We start from the raw sequence: 20,587 nt of genomic DNA, 5'->3' as shown, positions 1-20,587 counted from the left end.
CTGTTGTCTTCGGTGATGGAGGGAGGGCACCAGGAAAATGGCAACGATGTGGAGGTGGGCGACTGAGACACACTCCTAAAGACAAAATCCAAAGCAGTGATGTGAGTTTAAAGGGGTGATGGGAGACAGATTAATGAGAAGGAGATTTTCAAATAGGCTACTAAAAAAACCAGGTTAAATGTTATTGAACAAACTTGTAATCAATGCAAGACCTGAAGCGAGTCGTTGGGATGGATCCAGGCTTAAGCTGATGGCTGCTGTGTAGCATGAGGGAAGCTCGTGGTTTGCAGTCCCTTGGGGAGCCATCCTGCCCCCTCTCGTGACACAGGAAACAGTCATCTACATTTACAGGAGCAAGATCTCGCTGTTCCTCGGTGTTTCTGGAGCTCACCCAGCCAGCACCACAAAGCCAATGCAACTCCAACACCCAGGTGCCTCCATGGACCTCCCTGGGAGTGCTCCCCATGCCAGCTCCATGAGCTCTGGCTGGGAAACCTCTCCTATGAGGGCAAGGAAACCAGATCTCTCCTGGGGTCACATACAGGTGCACAGTTCATCTGAAGGTAAATGCAAGGATTATGTCAAGTTTAAAAGGAAAAATGCTTTCCAGTGTAATCCTGGCTCCAGGCTCACCCAGTCCTTGTGCTTTCCATGGGATGTGTTGTGTCTCTAGACTGCATCACTCCATCTTCTCCTTGCTGCTCATTAAAGTCTCTTCCAGGAAAAATAAGTAACACTTGCAGGATCTGAAAGTCTGACATGCTATGTAACATGTGGTGGTAGGCTCTAGTTTGATTCCTTCTTCTCTTGCTGCAGTCTGCTTTTCAGCTTGCCCTCTTTGGAGCCTGCCCGTGGGACAGTGGTGGGACAGCTGCTGGGAGGGACTGGAGCAGCTGGCTGGTCAAAACCACACACTACCATGTAGGCGAAAATATAACCTCTCTCAGGAGAAGGTGTCTGACGCAGAGGTTTCACTGCGAATTACAACCAGGGCATATGAAATGAAATAAATAAAAATTGCGCAGGCAAGGAGAGGGGAGGAAAGCTCTTTCTGAGCTTTCCTCATGAGTTTCATCTCAGATAAGGTTATTGAAGACCGATATAGAAGAAGGGCAAAACTGCTGGAAAGCAAATGTTGCTGAATATGCAGACAGGACCAAATAGAGGGAGTTTTAACTGGTGCTGGTGGTTGCAGAGTCGGTTGGAAGACTGTGCACAAATCTCAGAAATGCCCATGTGTGAGAATGGGTGGTACTTCTCAAGCCCTGATTCACGGTTGGAAAAAAATTGCAAATGGACTCATGCTACCCCACAGTCTTGTGTCAAAGGTGGTGTTTATGAATCAAAAATAGAAATTTTGTATGACGCTGGCAAATTCTCCTCTTTTTTACTCTGAAAATACTGTACAAGGATGCTCTAGCTCCCCTCTAATGCCATAAACTCAAAGGCATGGTCATAAGGGAAAAACAAAGTGAAGCTGGAGTACATGAAATAAAACGAACAGAACTTGCTCGTGGCAATGCTACGATCAACTTCCTGGGAATGTGGGCCCAGCGGAGAGCTATGCAGAATAGTCAGTCGGCCCCTAGGTTAAAACACAGCCCTGCTGCAATAAGTCATGAGGCCGTGCCTCTTTAAAACTGCAAAACAGGCTGCTGGATGAAAGTTTCTTCCAAGTTACCATTGCTGTTTTGAAGCAATAATTCGGGACTCCTGTATATTTTTTTTTATTGCATTAGGAAACAAAACCTTTAAAGCATTAAGACAGCCCTTTTATGTCCCTGCCAAAAGGATGTAGTTGATTCACAAGACACATTACGCTGCTGGCCTCAGGCTCCTTGTCGAATGGTGCTTTATCTGCCTGCCTCTGTCTCTTTGCCGTGTGAGAGTCGGTTCGGGGGAAGCTCACCCGGTGGCATGCGCATGCATGGTCAGTTTGGTTCACAGTGTCATGGCGAGAGGCTACTCCATGCCGCTCCGCAGGATCTGGTTGGCTGCGATCAACATCACGCTTATAATAAAGGCCATGGCAAACGCACAGATAAGGCTCTTCCGTACGCAGGTCTGTCTGTTCTGCTTCTGGGCGTGCACTGCAGGGAAGACATGGGAAAGATGAGATGCTCAACCAAAGTAATGTTTTTGCTTTCCACTAGGATCAGCTGAGCTCAGAAATCCTCCTTTGCCTCTGATTATTAGCTTGGCTTAGCCCTCTAGTCCACCTCAGAGATCCACTGTGCCGGCCAAGTCTTACCTCTCCCTGCTGGGACATTTCCAAATAATCCACCTTACCTTTCATTGCTTCCAAACCAGCTTTCACATTAGACCACCCTCTCATACTGCAGGAATTCCTTTCTCTCTCATCTTGGCTTTTAAACCCTTCAAATGCTCGTAGGTGTGTTTTGGTTTATCTGTGTATTTCTTTTAAGCTCTTTATGAAGTTCTCCCTAAAGTTCTTTAATTGGAAATGTTGGTCTTTGGTGAATCCCATCTACTCAACCAGGTCAACTGGGAATGAGCAGAGATTAAAGATGTGCTCCCTGACCACAGTTAAAAAACCACTGTGATAGTTCCCATGATTATGCACAGTACGTTAGTCATTTTTCCAAACTGTCTTTAGGTTTTCTGTGCATAAGAAAAATCAGACTTATTAAGAACCTTTCCAAATGAATGCTTGCAGAATAATCATCAAAAGCGGTAAGAGTAATTTTGCAGCAGTTAAAATGCAGACAGAGTTGGGATTTTTTAGCATTTGGCTTATTTAATTTTTTTTTCCAAAGTTCATCAATGAGGATTCATGCTGTGACTTGCTAAAGCCAGTTCATCTCTCTCTCTCTTAGCCTCCCTAACTATGAATATCAGAACAATATGTGGTATTGGGGTACTATAAAGATTAATCTGTTTGAAAAGACCTTGAAGGTCCCCCGAGATAATCACAGAAAGCCAGAAGATCCTCACACACAGGATGGATAATTCTGCCCTGCCGCTATGGGCAGTAACACATGGTCTTGTTTTGGCCTGACAAGGGATGTACCCATTGCCTTTTCCTCATGGATGGACTTCTGATGATGGGGGACTTTCAGATGTTTGACGACAATCTCAGAATTACAATAAATCTAAAATGCAACCAGGAAAAGGCTCCAAGTGTCCATGTTTGGAAAAGTCAGGGAGAATGTTTTTAGAATATATAGAAAAAAACCTTTTTCTGATCCAGGCTTGAACCTCATTGCCCAGAGAGCGGGGAGCACTAAATGCTGCATTTTGAACACTTGTTTCATCCCCCCTCACCTCCTCTTAGGATTTAGCAGTGCCTGTGTCCTAATCCCAGCTCCCATGTGGTGCCCCAGCACCAGCTCAGCACCAGCGGCACAAGAAGCCCTTGTTAGGCAGCACTTTGAGTCAGACTGCCCATGGCAGGGAAATGCTGCACTACCAGTGCTCCAAGGGACTTGCTATATTCTGTGCAGATAATGAAATACGCCTCATGGCAGCTCTTCTAAATTACTTGCTTTTTTCTTGCGTTGCTCTACTCCTTGATTCCTTCGCTCACTTTTATAATGCACAGAATCAATACTGTGGTTCCTTGGTTTTGTGCTTGATGCCCTGGCACTTTGAAAAGCTTGTTAAATCACAGCTTTAGTTATTTCTTTCTTTAGTTTTCTATTATTTTTGTACTTTGAAAACACTCCCAGCCAGCAGACAAAACAGTGACACAAGCCATCACGGTCACCATTGCCATTCAGTGTGGGGGTCTGGTGCTGATTATGGTGACTGGGAGCAGCAGCTGAAGACTGGCCAAGGCTTTTTGTGATGGCAACTGTCCTATTCAAAGGAAAAGAGTAAAGCATGTTCAGTGTTTCTTGCAGAAGTGTCCCTGAATTGAACAATTTCTTCAGTCTGCTGTTATACCATCAAGTAAAAATAGAGCTTTAAGGCAGCAGGATCCAGGTAAGTAATTGTTATTGTTCTTTACCAACTGAAGGTACACCAAATAGCCAAATAACTCCAGAAGAAAGGGGAAAGATCTGTGCTGAAATGTGGAGGTGTTGCAGATCCAGAGAGAACCTCTTGCTGTTGGTTGGGGCTCAGCAGGAATTACTCCAGCAAGAAGATGAGTATTACAGTTCCTCTGCCCCCTTGCAATCCATAGGGAGATGAAGAAGCTGAAATTACTGACTTTCTTCACTGTGAACACAACTACGTGCTGCCCTGTGAATTGCGCTCTTACATGCGAAGACCCATTTGCCCCCCCCGCTAACTGGTGAGTTTTCACCCTCAGTTCTCTCCTTTCTCCAAATTCATATAACCTTTGAGCATGTCATCTGTGCTTTTTCCTGCTTGTTTCCATAGCTGGCATTGTTGCAGGGCTGGATGCTCAATCTGTTTTGCATTTTGTTGCCAGCAGTTTTTAATACCCATGGGACATGCCAGGGTCTGGACGTGAGCTGGTTCCTTGAACGTGGTCAGAGCCTGAAGCTCCTCTGGAGATGTCCTGGCCCCTTCTTAGGGGGGAGAGCAACTCACGGGCTATCCAACATAAATGAGATCTCAAGAAGAAAAGGCAAATTGAGGCTGTGTCATCCTTCATCTTCTCAACATGCAGAGGACAGGCTGGTGAGCAGGACTCACCATGGTGTCACTAGTGGCAGAGACAGAGCTACCACCACTATAAATTCTCCACCAGGACATGGGGTTAACGGGTCCAGCCCATTTCAGGGTGCGTTGGTCCACTGGCTGTAGCTGCTGGGCTGGTCACGATGCCCACAGTGTGTTCGAGATGGTCAGGGTAAGCACTGAGAGCCTTCCCGTCTGCAGAAAAAGGCTTGCAAACAGGAACAGCTACAGTGTATTTATAGTGGCTTCTGTCATAACCCTGCCAAAGGTGAGTGATATTTGCTTTCTCTGGTTGACTGGAGTTATTTTTGTTTTAAGAAGTCAGTTTTTCATTCGCAAGCCCTTAGCTGAGGAGTGAATGCTCCTAGTGCTTTTCTGGGGGGAACAGGGAGGGTTGCTGTGGCAGCTCTTGTACTTCCAGTTAATTTGAGTGTCAGGGTTGAGGGTGAAATACTCGTGGCAGACAGCACAGGTCACCATAAGCAGCTGGCACTCTTGTTTGCCATGAGCTTAATGTCCTGAGTGGATAAAGGGAACTGCCAGACAAATGATTTTTTGTACTATAAATTTTTTGTAGTGCAATGTCACTACAAACAGTTGTCCTTTTCTTGTGTCTCTTCTCATAAAAACATACACTCTCCTTGGTTCTCAACTTCGTTCTCCTGCCCTCAGCATTAATAAAAATTGAGAGAAAGGCTGAAGACATAACTGTGCCTCCCTTCTGGTTGTATTCTTTATCAGCAGAGCTGGTGTGGGCTGCTTGTACAGAGGAGTTGGGCATTTTCATTGCTTTGCTCTTCATCAAGAAGGCGGCAAATGAAAACCCCTAGAAATGCGTAGGAGGGAAAGTTGTAATGTAAGCCTAGATCTGACGTCTTGCAAATGACTCTAATGTTCAGAGTGAACGGAACAAAATCCTGGCCTTGTCCCTGACCATAATACGAATATTGTATTTGGGTTAAAGCATGTGTGTGGTTCTGTGTGTGTATATGAGTGTGGGAGAGAGAGATAAGGTATATCATCCATGTTGATATAGGAAGAATATTACACAGTTGTAAAGACCTTATTATGACAAGAAGCCAAGATGGCAAAATTGTGAGAATGACAGAAATTTGCACATATTTGTACCAATGACGATGTTACCTGTACAATGCTGCTTAGCACCTGGTGGGGCTGAGCCAGCTAACCCCAGGTGTGGAGAAGGGGCTATGTGTCTGTCCACAGGATGAAGGGTTTTGGGGCTTCTCTTTGATGGCAGGAACATATCCAGAGGTGACAGTGAGTGGAAATTCCCTATTTCAGCAAGGTACTACTGAAAGTATGGGCTATGTCTCTTCCCTTAGGAGCCATTTCCAAATCTCAGTGAAAACCATCAGGGCTCATCTTGGCTTCATTCCTACCCATAATTAAAGGCACTTCAATGGGGTGGATGAAATGTACATTAAATATAGATGTGAGCATCTAAGCTAGTCCCTTTAGGCTACCTTTACAGTTGAAAGAAATAGGTGCTTTTTAAGGTGCAATTCATCTCATCCCAAGGTACCACCTAACATAAGCTCGAGGAATTATACCCAAAAAGTATCTCCTTCACTCTACTAATTAAGGAGTAAAGGGTGACTGACTTACACGGAGACGCTTCTGTACAGCTGTTTAAAGCTAGACTGAGATGCTGTCTAACCTTTATGACAGCTCTCCCTTAGTGCCATTGATCCATGCCATCAGGCCCTATCATTTCTGCTTTTGAGGCCTGTAGGGATCTTAGTGCTTGGGAAATGGAAACGCCAAGGGCACAAGTGGGGCATTCAGGTAATGGCATGACCAGCCTGGAGAGCTGCAGGGCTGCAACGTGCTCCCAGATTGCCTTTCCTGGGAGCAATGCTCATGTCAGAGCTCCCATGGACCAGAACTGTCCCCTTCTTCTGGGACTTGAAGCAAAACTTTGCATCTTTGTTGACAGTGTTCAGTTGATCTTTATTCTCTGGTGGATTTGTGCGTGTGTGTGTGTATTTCTAACAACATCTAAAAAAGGGTCTGTTTTGCTTCTAGGTTCTGCCTAGCACCAGCAATGCCAACATCCCACGAGAAAAGCTGTTCTTGCTGTACTTTTGGAAGCTGGGACTTCCAAAATGAGATGCTGAGCATTTAGGTTTTCGGACCCATTTTTTTTTTGCGACTGGGATAGTTCACCCAAGTACTGAAGCTGAAAGAAGCCTGCATGGCTCTCGCTGTGGTGACAGCTGGCACATGTCTCCACTGAATCAGCAGGTCAGTGGGGACTAACAACTCCATTCATGTAAGTAAGCATCTCTTCCTCCCTGCTGCTCTCCAGGAGGAACAAAAAAAATGTTGCTTGGCTTGATTCGAAGAGTGTTGCTTCTTGCCTCCCTCCTGCAGGCTTTTTAAAATTCAGCTGTGCTCTTCTACATCTTTTCTGCAGTATTTAGCAGAGGGTGAGTGTGCTGGATATAGCTGCTGAATCCAATTAATTAGCCAGGTTGAGAATTGCACTAATATGTTTATCCTTTGCTTTGTTTTAAAGACGCTTCAGTGTCTCTGCCTGGTGCCCTTTCAGAGGCTATTTGACCCCTCAGATTATCAGAATTTCCCCCCAAATGGCCTATATAAAGTGGCATTGCTGTGGGGGGGAAAGCACACTAGCTGTCCCAGGGTGACGTGCACAAACCCTGAGGTTCTCTGTAGGTATCTCCCTGGACTTTTCTACACTTGAGATGATTTGTATCTGTTTAGATGTTCCAACCAGCAATACTTCGGAGCAGCACAAGTTCCTCTGGCCAAGAAAATCCTTCTCCCAAGGTGGCTTAAAATGGGGAATGTTCTTGCCAGCGTTAGCTCCGTTCAAAGTGCAAAATCCACTGTAAAAGTTGAGGCTGTCTCTGATCTCGGTTTCTGATCGCTTAGTGATCTTGTGGCACTGCTGAGAGGACGCTGTGTTAAGCAACAGCTGCCGAAGCAAAGGTTTTCCTTTCTCTAGCAACCTCTGAAGATTGCTTAGACCTTGATCTTGCAGACACTCTCACATGTGTTGAGATGAGCTGTCCTGGAGCGTACCTGTGTGACATATTGCAGGTCCACACCAGTGGTCCCGCCAGTGCTGACCAAGAGGTGTGCAGGGCAGCAGGGTGCAGATGCGCTGTCTCTGCCGGTGTTACAATGCAGAGAGAGGACTCACCCCACCAACAGCTGGGAGAGAGCTGTTTCTTGGGAGCCCAGAACCCCAGGAAGACATTTTCTGCTTATGGAAAGACAACAGAAAACTGGTGGAGCCTATCACAGCTTGCTAGGGCAGGACCCACTGCCAATAAAGTCTTTCCATGGTAGGCTGAGAGAGATATGTGTATTTCTGTAGGGAAATTCAATCTCTTAGACACTCACCTCAGCACGGGCTGCACATCTCTCTGCCTGAATCCCATCAGAGGAAGGAGGGCCATAAGGCAAAGCACCCACTAGTTCATCCTCCTGCCTGAAACAGGATCAGCTTTACTTAGACCACATGGAAGAAGGCTAACAGCAGCTCCTGAGCTCTCTAAGTGTGTCATTGCTACTTACTCTAAAAAAGCTCCATGCTAATTCCATGCTAATTCCATGCACTCTTTCCCATTGCACGTCATGGATCAGAGTAATTTTTACAGATAAAGCAGAAAGAGAATAATTGTACAGAAACACAGAAACTTTCTCTCTCACCTTCAAACTCTGTTTGGCAGTTGCCAGAGTTTTCATTTAAACTCTCCTCTTCATTGATAATGATGTTCTCGATGTCCTTCATTGTTAAGTGGTCCCGGAAGGCATGGTAGAGGATGTGTTTCAGCTCTTCCAGTGTTATCCTCTGCATGTCGAACTGTGGGAAGAGGACCGAGTTAAATTCAGCCACCGGTAACAGGCGTGGTACTCAGAGGAAGAGAGGCATGTGGGTATGTCACAGTTCCCTACTCCTGTTTTTTTCAACCTCATTTCAACACCTCAATATAACTTTGCAAATTTTGCTCTTTTGGGTTCATTTAACACTAACAGTGTGAATGTTGCAAATGGATGTTGCTAGAGCTCTTGCCAGCCTGCTTAATGCCGGTAGAGCAGTAGAGGAACACAGCCCTATGCCTGGAGTTGCAGCAATCCAGTGTCAGTCCTGGCCATCCCAACAGAGATAAAATGCTGAGAGATTCCTTTGGTAGCTCCTACACCTTGCCATGAGCCACAACCTTGTCTCTGCCCCTTTTTTTCCTTCTAACTCTCCAGTTGTACTTGCGTAGTGAGCACAAGCAGAGAACTTTTCCCTCTTAGCTGACTTCTGCTGTAGATCCAGTAGGTAAATGTTGTTCTTACGCACACCAGATATTAAAACCAGATCATTGCTGCAGAATATGTAGAAATGAACATTTTGCGGCAGAGGAACTTTGCATATGTGTAATGTTTGTGGTATTAATATCTGCTAATGGTACAGAAGACAGGGCATTCACGCTGGCTGACTTGCAGTGCCAGGTGAGGAGACGAGTCCCTCTGAGCCATCGGTGCAGTCAGTAAAGAAGGATGGAAATGCTGTGAGTCAGCCCGAGTCTCCCCCTGTGCTGCAGAGGATCATCCTCTGACCAGCATCTTGAGCTCTCAGGCCTTATAGCCCAAAACACAGGCATGGTTACAGCAAACAGTGAGCACCAGGACTTGTACACCCTCTTCTAAACTACCTACCTTCGAGAAACCTCAGAAGGGCCAAACCCCTCTGGCTTAACACTGCAGTGGAGGAAAGGCGATGCAAACTTGTGCCCGCTTCTGCAACTGAGAGTGTGGCGATAGCGTGTGATCAGATTGCATAGCCGGCATTTTGGAAACATTGCAGCAAGAAATTCCCGCTCCTTTGCCCCCAGCCTGATAAGGACAGGACAAACCTTATCAGTTCTAAGCTGCTTGGTGCATTATCTAAGGTTGTCTTCCCCAACCACTGCTGCACACCTCATTGCACAGATGCAAAATAATTAATCCTCAAAGTGGTTAACTAGGAAAAATAAGTGCCTTTTGATTAAATCTGGACCCTGAAAGATTTATGAGTATTTGTGTGTATAGGCAGATTTGCACACATTCATATATATTTATCCATCTATCCTTAGAAGCACTGATTTCTACAATTCTATTTACTTGTTTATTTCCTGCAACAATCAAAAACCTGGTGCAGAAAATCTGCAGAAAAGTGGAGAGCAGGGGCAAAAGCCAAAGTGCCTGATTTTGCCCCAGATGAGTTCTCTGCAAAGCAAGTGTGGTGGGTTTGGTGTTTTTGCTGCTGTCCTTGCTCCTCAGGGATTCAGCGTTCACACTGCCCAGCTAAAAATAGCGAGCGCACTATTGTCACAGGTGGCTCCTTGTTGCACAGTTCAAAGCTGTATTGCAAATCCCCCTGGTATTTAGTCACAAATTTCCAGCCTGCTTTGATGTACATGAAGAAATCTCACCACCTGTATTCTGCTTTCTTTAACGTTAAAAAGAGCAAGTAAAATTGAGCAGCTGTGTACTTCACAATGAGCATGATTACAAAAAACGTTTTTCTTGGCAACTAGAGGTGTGGAAATGCGGGTTAATTCATATGGTTGCCTTACAGTGGTGTTGGGAGGTGTCATTAGTGGAGACTTGCAGAGTGCCTTGAGGCTGCCCAGGGTTTGCAGCTCTCCCGGTCGGCTTCCTGCAGTACTGATTGCACACCAGCGCCATGGAGGTAGAAGCAATGATCTCACACCTACCACCTAATCCTGTATTCCTCTAGGGTCTTTGCCTTGGGGAAACTCAAACCTCAACTTGAGCCCCAGCATCTTCCTGAGTCCACCCATATGCTAAATCCATAATTTCATCCTAGTGGTCACTTCATATCAACAGGAGCAGCCTGTCTGCATGTGGTTACCCCATCCCATCTCATCAGGGTGTGATGTTCAACCTGTGTTGGAGTTTTCTTCCTGGTCTTGGCTCAGGGACAGTTCTCTGAGGCCAATACAAATTTTTTTGCTGTAGTTTATGCATTTGTTTTTTTCCCCCTTCAGGGAACAGTCTTTCTAGAAGCTGTCCAAAACCTGTGTTCACCCATCACCAGATGGATGCTCACTCCTGTGAGTGCTTCACAACCCAGATCAGTGTCTCTGAGACCTGCTCTTTATTTGCATCCTTTTTTGAGGATATCTGCAAGGATGTGTGAGCCTCCATAGGACTTATTTACTGGAAGTGCTCACAGACTTTACATGGGCAGGGTAGCTGAGGATGAGGGACCTCCAATATGGTGCATGCATCCTGTTCTTGTGAGAGTAAAAGACAACTGACTGCTTCGGGATCTACCTCACTGTGTTGGAAGAACAACAGCTCCAGATCAGCTCTCTGCTCCTTCATGTCTGCTTCCAGAACTACAGGTGTGAAAACTCACCTCGGGACACACGTTGCCTATGTTGACACATGCTGCTCCTTTCCTCTCACTCTTAGAAGGCTTTGCTGGTCTCCCGCTATACCAGCATTGCTACTAACAAGCTTTTGCAGAGTCTACTGTGATGCTACCTGTTGCTTTCCTTCAAGCTACCTGGGTTACAAACACAACCATGGTTATCGTCTAATTCTAACAATGTGGAAACAGTAATGACTTGTGGGGTTTTGGGTGTTCTTGTACCAGTTAATCTATCTAGTGGGAGATAATTGTTCTCTTGACAAACATGCATCTGTTGTTACATCTCCAGCTTTTGCTTTTAAGCTTTATGCTAATATAGGGAAAAAATATTTTTTTATTTTTTCCATTGTCATTTTACCTTTTAGGAAGACGAACCATCTCAGATGGGGTTCAAAATCACTCTTGTTGGCTCATGTACTGAGTGTTTGGCCTGTTGGCAAGCCTTTGTTGGCCATTGCTCCTGCTTTGCTCTATGGTCCAGTACTTTCATGCAGGAGGCATGTCCTCTGTTAGATATATATCAGCACAGGAGTTTGTCCAGAATGGGCTCAAGCTTGGTACAGCCAGAGACAAGACTTTGCATTGGGCTTGGGCTCCCAAGTAATTTCTTCTATTATCATTGCTCTCCAATCTGGCAGTTTCCCTGATTCACTTTTCAATTACTCTGGCTTTTTATTGTTGTAATGACAGTAACCAGGGAGCAACTCTTAACTTTTATTGGCTCCACTTAGAGGAAAACTGTGACTATTGCAAGCTGAAAACTTTCTATAGGATTTATAATTAGAAGAAATCAATGATGCTGCTTCTGAACCGGTGCTCTTGGAATACACTGTAAGCAGTGATATAGAAACAAACTGTGCCCAATGCTGAGGCTTAAATGCCCCAAGTGATGCAGTGAGTGCCCTGAATGAAAACCTGTACTTGTACAGGTATGTCTGGCTTCTTGGAGAGCACCAGGAATTGTCCACTGCAGTTTCTGATGGACCTCAGTAACTGTCCCCAAGAGAAACATTTCCTGGAGTTGAGGATGTTGTCCCAGGAGACATCTGGAAGGGAAAGTGGACCTGATCCAATCCAGCCTGTAGCTTCCTGACTTCTCCTTGATTTAAATTTCCTGCTGGGAATGAAAGCAGAGTCCCTACCAGTTCCTTCAGTCTCCCTACCCCCAATTTCCAAAATTTGCAGCTGATTGACAGCTGCCATGCCTGCAGAGCACTTGTTTCACTCCTGGCATATTTTTCAGATACTTCTGTGTCCTATATGGTATGCTTTCCTTCTGCTCTATGCAGGGAAATGACCCTATGGGAAGAGCCTGCTGCTTTGAAGAGTTAAATACTGAAATATTACTTATGATAATTTCCTTTAATATCAGCTCTGCTTTTAAAAAAAGTGGGAGGGTCTTCTCTTGAATCCTAAGTTGGCCTCACTGCCGTGCAGATGGGATGATGCCAGGCTGGGACCCTGCAGCAATGATAGCAGGGCTACTCTGGTGACCTGCAAGATCTTTTGAAGCCACATCAATAAAAATCCTCTTCTGAACAAGAGGCGGGACTGGCTTCTCTGGCAGTGATGGTTTTAGCTAGAAGAGCACTTGGATACTTATTTTTCCAGAGTCTATTGGGCACAGGTTTCCCATGTAAGCCATCTAAAAAGTTCATCTTGGGCAGTTGAGTGCTCCAAGTGGAGACTGAGACAGCAGCAGAGCAGCAAGCTTTTGCCTGGTGCTTTTGAAAATTGGGTCTGCAAAACCAAAAGCTTCATAGAATCATAGAATCATTTAAGTTGGAATAGACCCTTGTCGTGGTTTAACCCCAGCCAGCAACTAAACACCACACAGCCACTCACTCACTCCCCCCCCGCAGTGGGATGGGGGAGAAAATCGGGAAAAGAAGCAAAACCCATGGGTTGAGATAAGAATGGTTTAATAGAACAGAAAAGAAGAAACTAATAATGATAATGATAACACTAATAAAATGACAACAGCAATAATGAAAGGATTGGAATGTACAAATGATGCGCAGTGCAATTGCTCACCACCCGCTGACCGACACCCAGCCAGTCCCCGAGCGGCGATTCCCTGCCCCCCCCTTCCCAGTTCCTAAACGAGACGGGACGTCCTATGGTATGGAATACCCCGCTGGCCAGTTTGGGTCAGGTGCCCTGGCTCTGTCCTGTGCCAACTTCTTGTGCCCCTCCAGCTCTCTCGCTGGCTGGGCATGAGAAGCTGAAAAATCCTTGACTATAGTCTAAACACTACTGAGCAACAACTGAAAACATCAGTGTGTTATCAACATTCTTCGCACACTGAACTCAAAACATAGCACTGTACCAGCTACTAGGAAGACAGTTAACTCTATCCCAGCTGAAATCAGGAGATCTTATGATCTTAAGATCATCGAGTCCAACCATTAACCTAACACTGCCAATTCCACCACTAAGCCATGTCCCTAGGCACCACACCTACATTTCATAGATTTTGTGTTAGGGGTAGCCCTTAATAATCTCTGAATAATGAGGTAACACCTTTGTTTTGCTCTCAGACCTATTGCATGTCAGGCCACGAGTGTCTTGAATACCCGCAAGGCGAACGCAGACTAGCTCTGCCCACACTCGCAGCCAACTGCCACAGAAGGGGATGTGGCCCAAAACCCACCAGACTCTTTGCAGAGCAGCTGGGCTTTGTGCTGTGCTAACCACAGTCACGTCGTTTCTGAGTGGCTCTGAACACAGGCAGCTCTGTGAGGGCTCACAGCAGACTGTGCAGCTGTTCCTTGAGCCAGACAGGCTTTGAGCTCATAAACTACTGATCTGGGACTTTTCCATAGGACCAATGTTTCATGTTGGCCATATATTAAAGCGCACAGCCCCAGTGTGCTCCACGCAGAATGTAATGTATTCCCATCTCTGCCTGGGGACTGGATGAATGGCCGTTTTGTACCGACTGTACCTCCCAGATAAGCTCAGCCACGGAAATTTTATAACAAGAGGAAAACAGTGAATGCTGGAGACGCCAGGACTCTGGAGGGGCAAGGAGACCGTGCAGAAAGGGAGTGAGGTCCTGCAAGTGAAGCTGTGTTTGCAGAGAGGTTCTGCTGTGCTGCGAAGGCTGAAGGACTCATGCCTAAGGGGCAGCGAGTGCCATTTCAATCCACAGTACTGTGGCAGGCCCCCACTGTAAAAGCTCATGGATGAGCTTTTATATATATTTTTATATATATGTAAAAAAGTTTTCTCTTATTACATATATATATAATAAAGTGTAAAGTATAAAATATGTGTGTGTATATATAGATATATAAATATATTAAAAAAAATACATGGGAACATATGAAATACATTCTAAATGTCCAGACATACATCCCCTCAAAATCAGAAGGTTTCTCATTATATATTTTTCTATCACAGAAAGCACGCCACTGAAGGGAGAACATTTGCCAGCCTGGGACCTGGAGTGACTCTCATGGCCCCCTGGGACAGAGGGACAAAGCCCTTTTGCAGCCTGTAACATGCTACTGGTTTTAAAGCAGCAATGCCCCCAATCACGACTAGCATTACAGCAAAGCTAATTTCCTCTACCTGTCCCCGCCTTGCTGGCCCACACATCCACTTGAAGGAGGGGTGGGAGTCCTACAGCACCGGCCATGAGAGCCCAGAAGATATATTTCGCTCTGCTCCATACACGTGTCCCTGTGGAGGCTGGCTGACTACGTGCTGTAAACTGAAGATGGAGGGCTCCCTTTTTCTTTTCATCCTTCCACCACTCGCTCCATGCCAGTGCACTTGCATTTATGGCCCACGGTGAAGCACGCAGAGGTCCCTCGGGGCTGCTCTGTGGTCTGTGGAAGGGCCCGGGGCTGTTCCCATATACGCACAAGCACGTTCTCTGCTTGGGGACCATGCCCAGCCACCTGCGGAGGTCTCACATCGCTCTCCTGACAACAGCCTTGTCCCATCTTGCTGCCCTTCCATGGGGGTCAGGAAGGAGAAGATGGGGCAGTGTAAGGGGGAGCATGTTTTTCTCCCTGCACCCAGTGCAATATTCACCCCCCACCTCGTCCCAGTTTAGCTGTGTGCCTCTACTGCTGGGAAAAGCCTCCCGAGAGTGGGCTGAAGTACAAAAATCCTCAGCAAAGACCAGAGCGAGCCACCCGCCCCTCTGTGCTGTCAGCTCTCCTGTAGGGAACATCATATGGGTAAGAGAGGGAAGGAAACAAATGTCCTCACCCTAACCTGGGGTGGTTGTGGGGATGGAGCAAACAGCACCTTTCCCTTGGGATGTCTGTTGCAGGGAGACAGCCTGGCAGGGTAGTCAGAGCGTGCTGTCGCCCTGCCAAGACGAGCTCGAGGCCCTGGGTGTCCTCTCTGCTAAATGGCCACCGTGCAGGGCTCTGTCACTGTCCCAGTGACACACAGGTGGAGAAGGGGCTTATTGCAGGACAGCAGATATAAATTCAGCCTTGGCAGCTCCCAGCTCCCTCCAACAATCCCCATGAGCCTGTAAGAGGGAGTAGAGCTCCATCCATCGATGGATCATCTCCTCCTCCCAGGAGACGATGTTACGCAGGTCTGCTGCTGCAGAAAGACATGGTCCCATCCTGCCAGGGGATGGAGCCCAGGGGCTGGAGCCCAGGACTGAGTGCCCTGCTTGCCCTGGGTGCCAGCAGCCAGCACAGCCACCCTCCGTCCCACTCTCCCATCACTCACGGGAAGCACAAGGCTGTGCTTGGCCCTATCTGTACATATGGACTCCCAGTGCCAGGAGCACGTAGGCTCAAGGAGCCCAGCAGGAACCAGTGCGCCTATAGAAATAAATGTACATGCTTACCCACATGGTGGTTAGGGCTGTGTGACACAACAAGGGCCTGTCTGCTCGGTCGACCTGTCTCCGTGTCGGTGGGATGTGCCCCAGGCCAACTTGCCCTGCAGCTATCCCAGCACGCAGCCACTTGTGACAGCTTTTCCACCCCCCCTTGGGCTCAGGGTGGCTCATCCAGTTATCACTTGCTTACACAGCCTTTGGGAACAGTCACCTTCCCTGATGCTGCACCAGAGCACCTTGCCTGCCGGGCAGCGGGAAGGGGTAACAAGCTCATTTCCATAGTAATGAGCTTGTTACTGTGCTGGCTAATGGGAGATTGCTCCATTCTTCCCAGCAGCTTTGTCAGCAGGGAATCGTACACGTGTTGATAAATTAAAATCAGATTTAAGTGCATATTCACAGCACCCTTAACCCCAAGCGCCTGGCCTAAGTTTGCACTATGAAATGATGTGGCATTCAAAACTAGCCTGGCCTGTGGGTACCGCCGCGTGTCCCTCCAGCCACCCCACGTGGGACCACTGAGGGGGACTGCCAGGATGCCCGCAGCTCTGTGAGAAGCCCTGACATCTGGAGATTACAAACTGTTCTGTGTATGGGTCAAAACAACCTCCTTTACCAGCTTGTCTGGGTGGAACAAGATCATGCCAAAGAGCGGTAGTCTCTGCAAAAGGGTGTATAGGGTGAGAGCGTGTGAGCTCTCCTCTGTGTGTCTGCCAGCCTGAAACCCAGGGCAGGAAAGTCCTGCACTCCCCTCCAGAGCACTTGGGATAAACGGGGGCTGGGGAGCAGGACAAGGGGCTCAGTGTTGCCCAGCCTGGTGCTCAGCATAGGAAACCTGTCTGACTGTGCAGAGAAGGAAGAGAAAGAATAAATAAAAATGGAAGACAGAACGGGTGCTCTGAGAGCACAAATGCCCACCAACTCCTTGTTAACCTTCTAGAAATGTTTTGGAGGCAGTCCTGAGCCTGCCATGTACCAGAGGCAAGAAGCCATCCACCCAGAGGAGGTCACAAAAGCTCACTGTGGGCAATGTGCCTGGTGAGTACGAGCAATGCTGGGGTGCCCTCCCCAGCTCCCCACTGGTCATCTGCAGGCTGCTCCCCCCGGCTGCCCCCCATCTCCATCCATATCATCATCCACATGCCCTCACCTGGAACTGATGCACAACTAGGGACCAGTTCAGGTTTTGACAGCTTGGCATTTTCCCATGCGGAAAATAACATTTCATCTTAAAACCCCCCACAACTCAGTCCAATAATGAAAAAAATCACTTTTGGCCTGCACAGTGGGGATGGAGATGAGTTCCTCACCCCGTCCTGCTGCTTGCAGGCTGCACTGATAGGTCTGAGCTGCTGGTTCAGTACGATGTAGCACACTGGTGTACACAGCCCTTTCCCTGGGCACTTACACCTGAACCACTGGAATAAGGTAACAATACTGAAAATCATTTGCAAAGCTCCTGCAGAGCTACGCAGCCCAGAACTGAGCTCATAGCCAGCCTGAGCGCCCTGCACCGCTCTCCTGCTCTGTCTGGGAAGATCCCGCTTGTCCCAATGGACGGGATGCTTCAAATAGCATTTTCTAAATACTGGTGCTGCTACTTCTTATTTCTTTATTACTTCCTCACTCCTATTGCTACATGTTGCTCATTCAGAGAGAGTAAAGCTAAGCTCTTTTACACTTGTCCTCCTGGCAAGAATGACTATTTACTGCTTTCCCCATGTGCTGTCCGGCTCCCCGCACATCTCCATATCTGATTATAGCTGCTGGCAACACAGGTATTCAGCAAACTAACATTTGACAAGCTAAAATACAGGGTTGTCCCAGTTCACACCCCAGTGCTTGCTAGGGCAGGGGCTGGGGGACGGATGGGCACCCCCTCTGAGTCCTACGTGCTCAGTGCTCACTGTGTTTCCTCCCACGGTCCCTCACCAGTGCCCCAGAGATGGTATTGGCTTTGCTTGCCATGTCCCCCACCTGTACCCAGTGTGGGTTTAAAGCATCCCTTAAGCCTTCTGGCTACATAACACAGGATTCCTGGGACACGAGTAGGGGCACCCAGAATGTTTTTCAATGAACATGTGAGGATACTGTCACTTGAGTCTGGTGATGGAAAATGCTGCTGACAGCTGGTCTGCAAATAAATCCTCTTGCCTAGTCCTGCCTGTATGAGAACGTCATTCCCTCCGCTAGATCTCACCACCTGGTGAGGTTGGTGCCGTCCTTGATTAGACGCAGACTTAAACTCGCTGGGGTAATGTTTTAAGCAGGGGAGTGGGTCATTGGCTTTGCCTCTGCACTGATCTCCTTACTTCACAGCTGGGATATAATGGTTATTAAACTGGGCTAAGAGAAATAGGCCTCCTGATTGATAGGTAAATCGCAGTAAAACACCTCCGCAGAAAACACAGTAGGAATATTAATCCTGGGCCCATTCAATTAACTTTAAATAGTTTAACTAAAACACGGAGAAGTGGTGTGGTTTGTTTTTGGTTTTGGTTTTTTTTTTTTTAATTAGAGAATGCTCTCAGGCTGAAGTACAAATTAACAGGCTCTAACAATTTCTTTTGCCTAGTTTTAAAGCTCCCAGGCCTTGACAACAGGCTCCTGATCTGATCCCAACCAAAGTGCCTACATAAATAGGTTTGGAACATCTTGACCTTCAATGCGAGGTCTGTGGGAGCCTCTTGGAGGAAGAAACATGCAAGATTTAATTAGGGCTAAAGCTAGGAATTCCCATTTGGGAGCGAGCGCCTTCAGCCTACCCCACAGACATGGAGTTTCTAATGGATTCATCTCATCAGTGTAAATCCATCAGTGGGGTGAGGTGAAACACACTCTGGGCTGGTGATGCTTGTGTGTCCCCCTGCAGGCAGCAGATTTTCGGCAGTCCTGTTCCCCCCTCTGCACTGTTCAATGGATGAGAGCACAACAAGAGGGGTTCATAGCAGGTGAGTCTGTGGGGTGTGCCAAAATCCCACGCTTTGCAAGAAAAAAAAGGCCTTCATTCTTTGCCCCACAAGATGTTTCTCCATCAGGGGGAGGGCAGAGGGCTCCACACCCTGGAGGGATGCGCTGGGACCCTCGGGGGACAGCAGCTCCTGTGTCTGGCTGCACCAGGTAAGACATATTTAGGTCTTGATCCAGGCACGCACTGAGTAAGGATGTGAGAGGACTTTGATCTGCATTAGCCACTCCAGAGCTAAAGCTCGTGCCACGCGAGATGCCAGCAAAGCAGCTTCACAGAGCTGGAGCGTGGCCTGTTGCTTTTCGACAGTAATGATAAACCTGACACCCAGCAAGCACAGAAGGATTATGGAGTGAGGGAGAGCCAGTGTCTAGCAAAAATAACCTGTCCTGCCTGCTTCACAAAACAGATTGAATTCGACCCACTGCTCTTCTCCCCATTTTTCGCACACAGCTGCGGGCAGTATTGCTGCCTGGAGAAGTGATCTTTAAGCTGCTTCTGAATTAGATCAGGCAGCAGAAACCAGAGCGAAGTAAATGAACCGGCCGTGCAGCCCTGATGCCGAATGTCTCCTGAAAGCCTTTAGCCAAAGGAAACCAATTTTTTACTTAACGGTTACAAATGATTCGAGAATGCCAGGAAAAGTAGATTAGAAGGTGAGACATGTTCCTGAAATGCATGAAGGACACTAATAATTAATAAAAGCTTTACCACTGAGACCATGAGCTACTGTGGGAAACTTGAGACATCCTTGACACTGCAGATGATGGTTAACAAAAAATAATTAAACGAAGCAGCAAACAGACCTTCTAATACTGCTGTCTAGCACCAGACAAAGCTAAGACAGATGGAGAGCAGCTTCTCAGGCTACTCTATTTAGCCAAACTACATTGGTTTTAAGTTGGTCTCCTTGTTTCATAGCTCATGATGGTCTGTTCAGCCCCAAAAGCAAGTGCGAGCTGTGATGCTCTGTGCTGCAGTGGGCACAGAATAAATGGTGCTTTATAGGTTGGGTTTGCTCCAAGGTGACAGTCACCAAATATAAAGAGGGGACAACTGGAAAAAATGGCTGTGAAATGCAGCAGCAGCTGTGGTGGGGTTCACAGCCTGCATGCCCCCAGGCCCCATTACAGCACGTTTTACTAGTGAGTGGGCAAGGTGGAGAGAGAAGGGGGTCATTTATTCAGGTTAGTGGGGTTACACAGTCCCAAAGAGAACCTGACCTGTAGGAAATGTGATGTGTTCATGCTCCCTCCAGTATGAGCTCAGCTGGCACAAACCTCATCCTTTCTGCTGTTCCTGATGTGCTTACATTGTTAGGGATGCAGGCAAGGGTTCCCCATCCGTACACAGATCCCTAGGAGCCTTTTGCAAGCTGTGCTTCAGCATTTGGTCTGGTTGGGCCCCCAGAGACACTCCCTAACCCAGCTGGACTGTGCTATGAAGCCAAAATGATGTTGCTGAGAAAACCAACAGCACTGCCAGCCTGGCCCAGAAAGCAAAGGAGCATCACCATTATTTGATCCTTTAATATTCCTTCTACTGATAACTTGCAAAACCTATCATGTTTTTGAACAGCAGCATAGAAAGGGAGCAGTGGGACATTGTGTGGGTACAGCCATGTCTTCCTTTCCTTTCCCTGCTCTTCCAACCGCGAGATGGCTGTGTGCTGGCATACTGGACTATTGCTCACAAGCAAGACAATTTCTTGCATGGCCAGCACTGGAAAGGCAACCGTGCCCAGCAGACGCGGGGCTCTCTGGGC

At 47.2% G+C, this 20,587-nt stretch overlaps 1 protein-coding gene across 1 annotated transcript in view; it reads right to left on the bottom strand.

Annotated features, from left to right (window-relative positions):
• Nucleotides 1-1,962: 1,962 nt before the first annotated feature.
• Nucleotides 1,963-20,587, bottom strand: part of CALN1 (calneuron 1) — a 107,967-nt gene continuing 89,342 nt past the window's right edge. Inside the window, exons 4-6 of the mRNA XM_075033335.1 lie at nt 8,314-8,467; nt 6,155-6,157; nt 1,963-2,090 (exon numbers count right to left, since the gene is read on the bottom strand). Of these exons, the coding sequence (XP_074889436.1) occupies nt 1,963-2,090; nt 6,155-6,157; nt 8,314-8,467 (285 nt within the window). The remainder of the gene's footprint in view (nt 2,091-6,154; nt 6,158-8,313; nt 8,468-20,587) is intronic.

This window comes from Buteo buteo, chromosome 7 (assembly GCF_964188355.1).
Source record: "Buteo buteo chromosome 7, bButBut1.hap1.1, whole genome shotgun sequence".
NCBI classification, from domain to species: Eukaryota; Metazoa; Chordata; class Aves; order Accipitriformes; family Accipitridae; genus Buteo; species Buteo buteo.
This window is presented reverse-complemented; position numbering and strand designations above follow the sequence as displayed.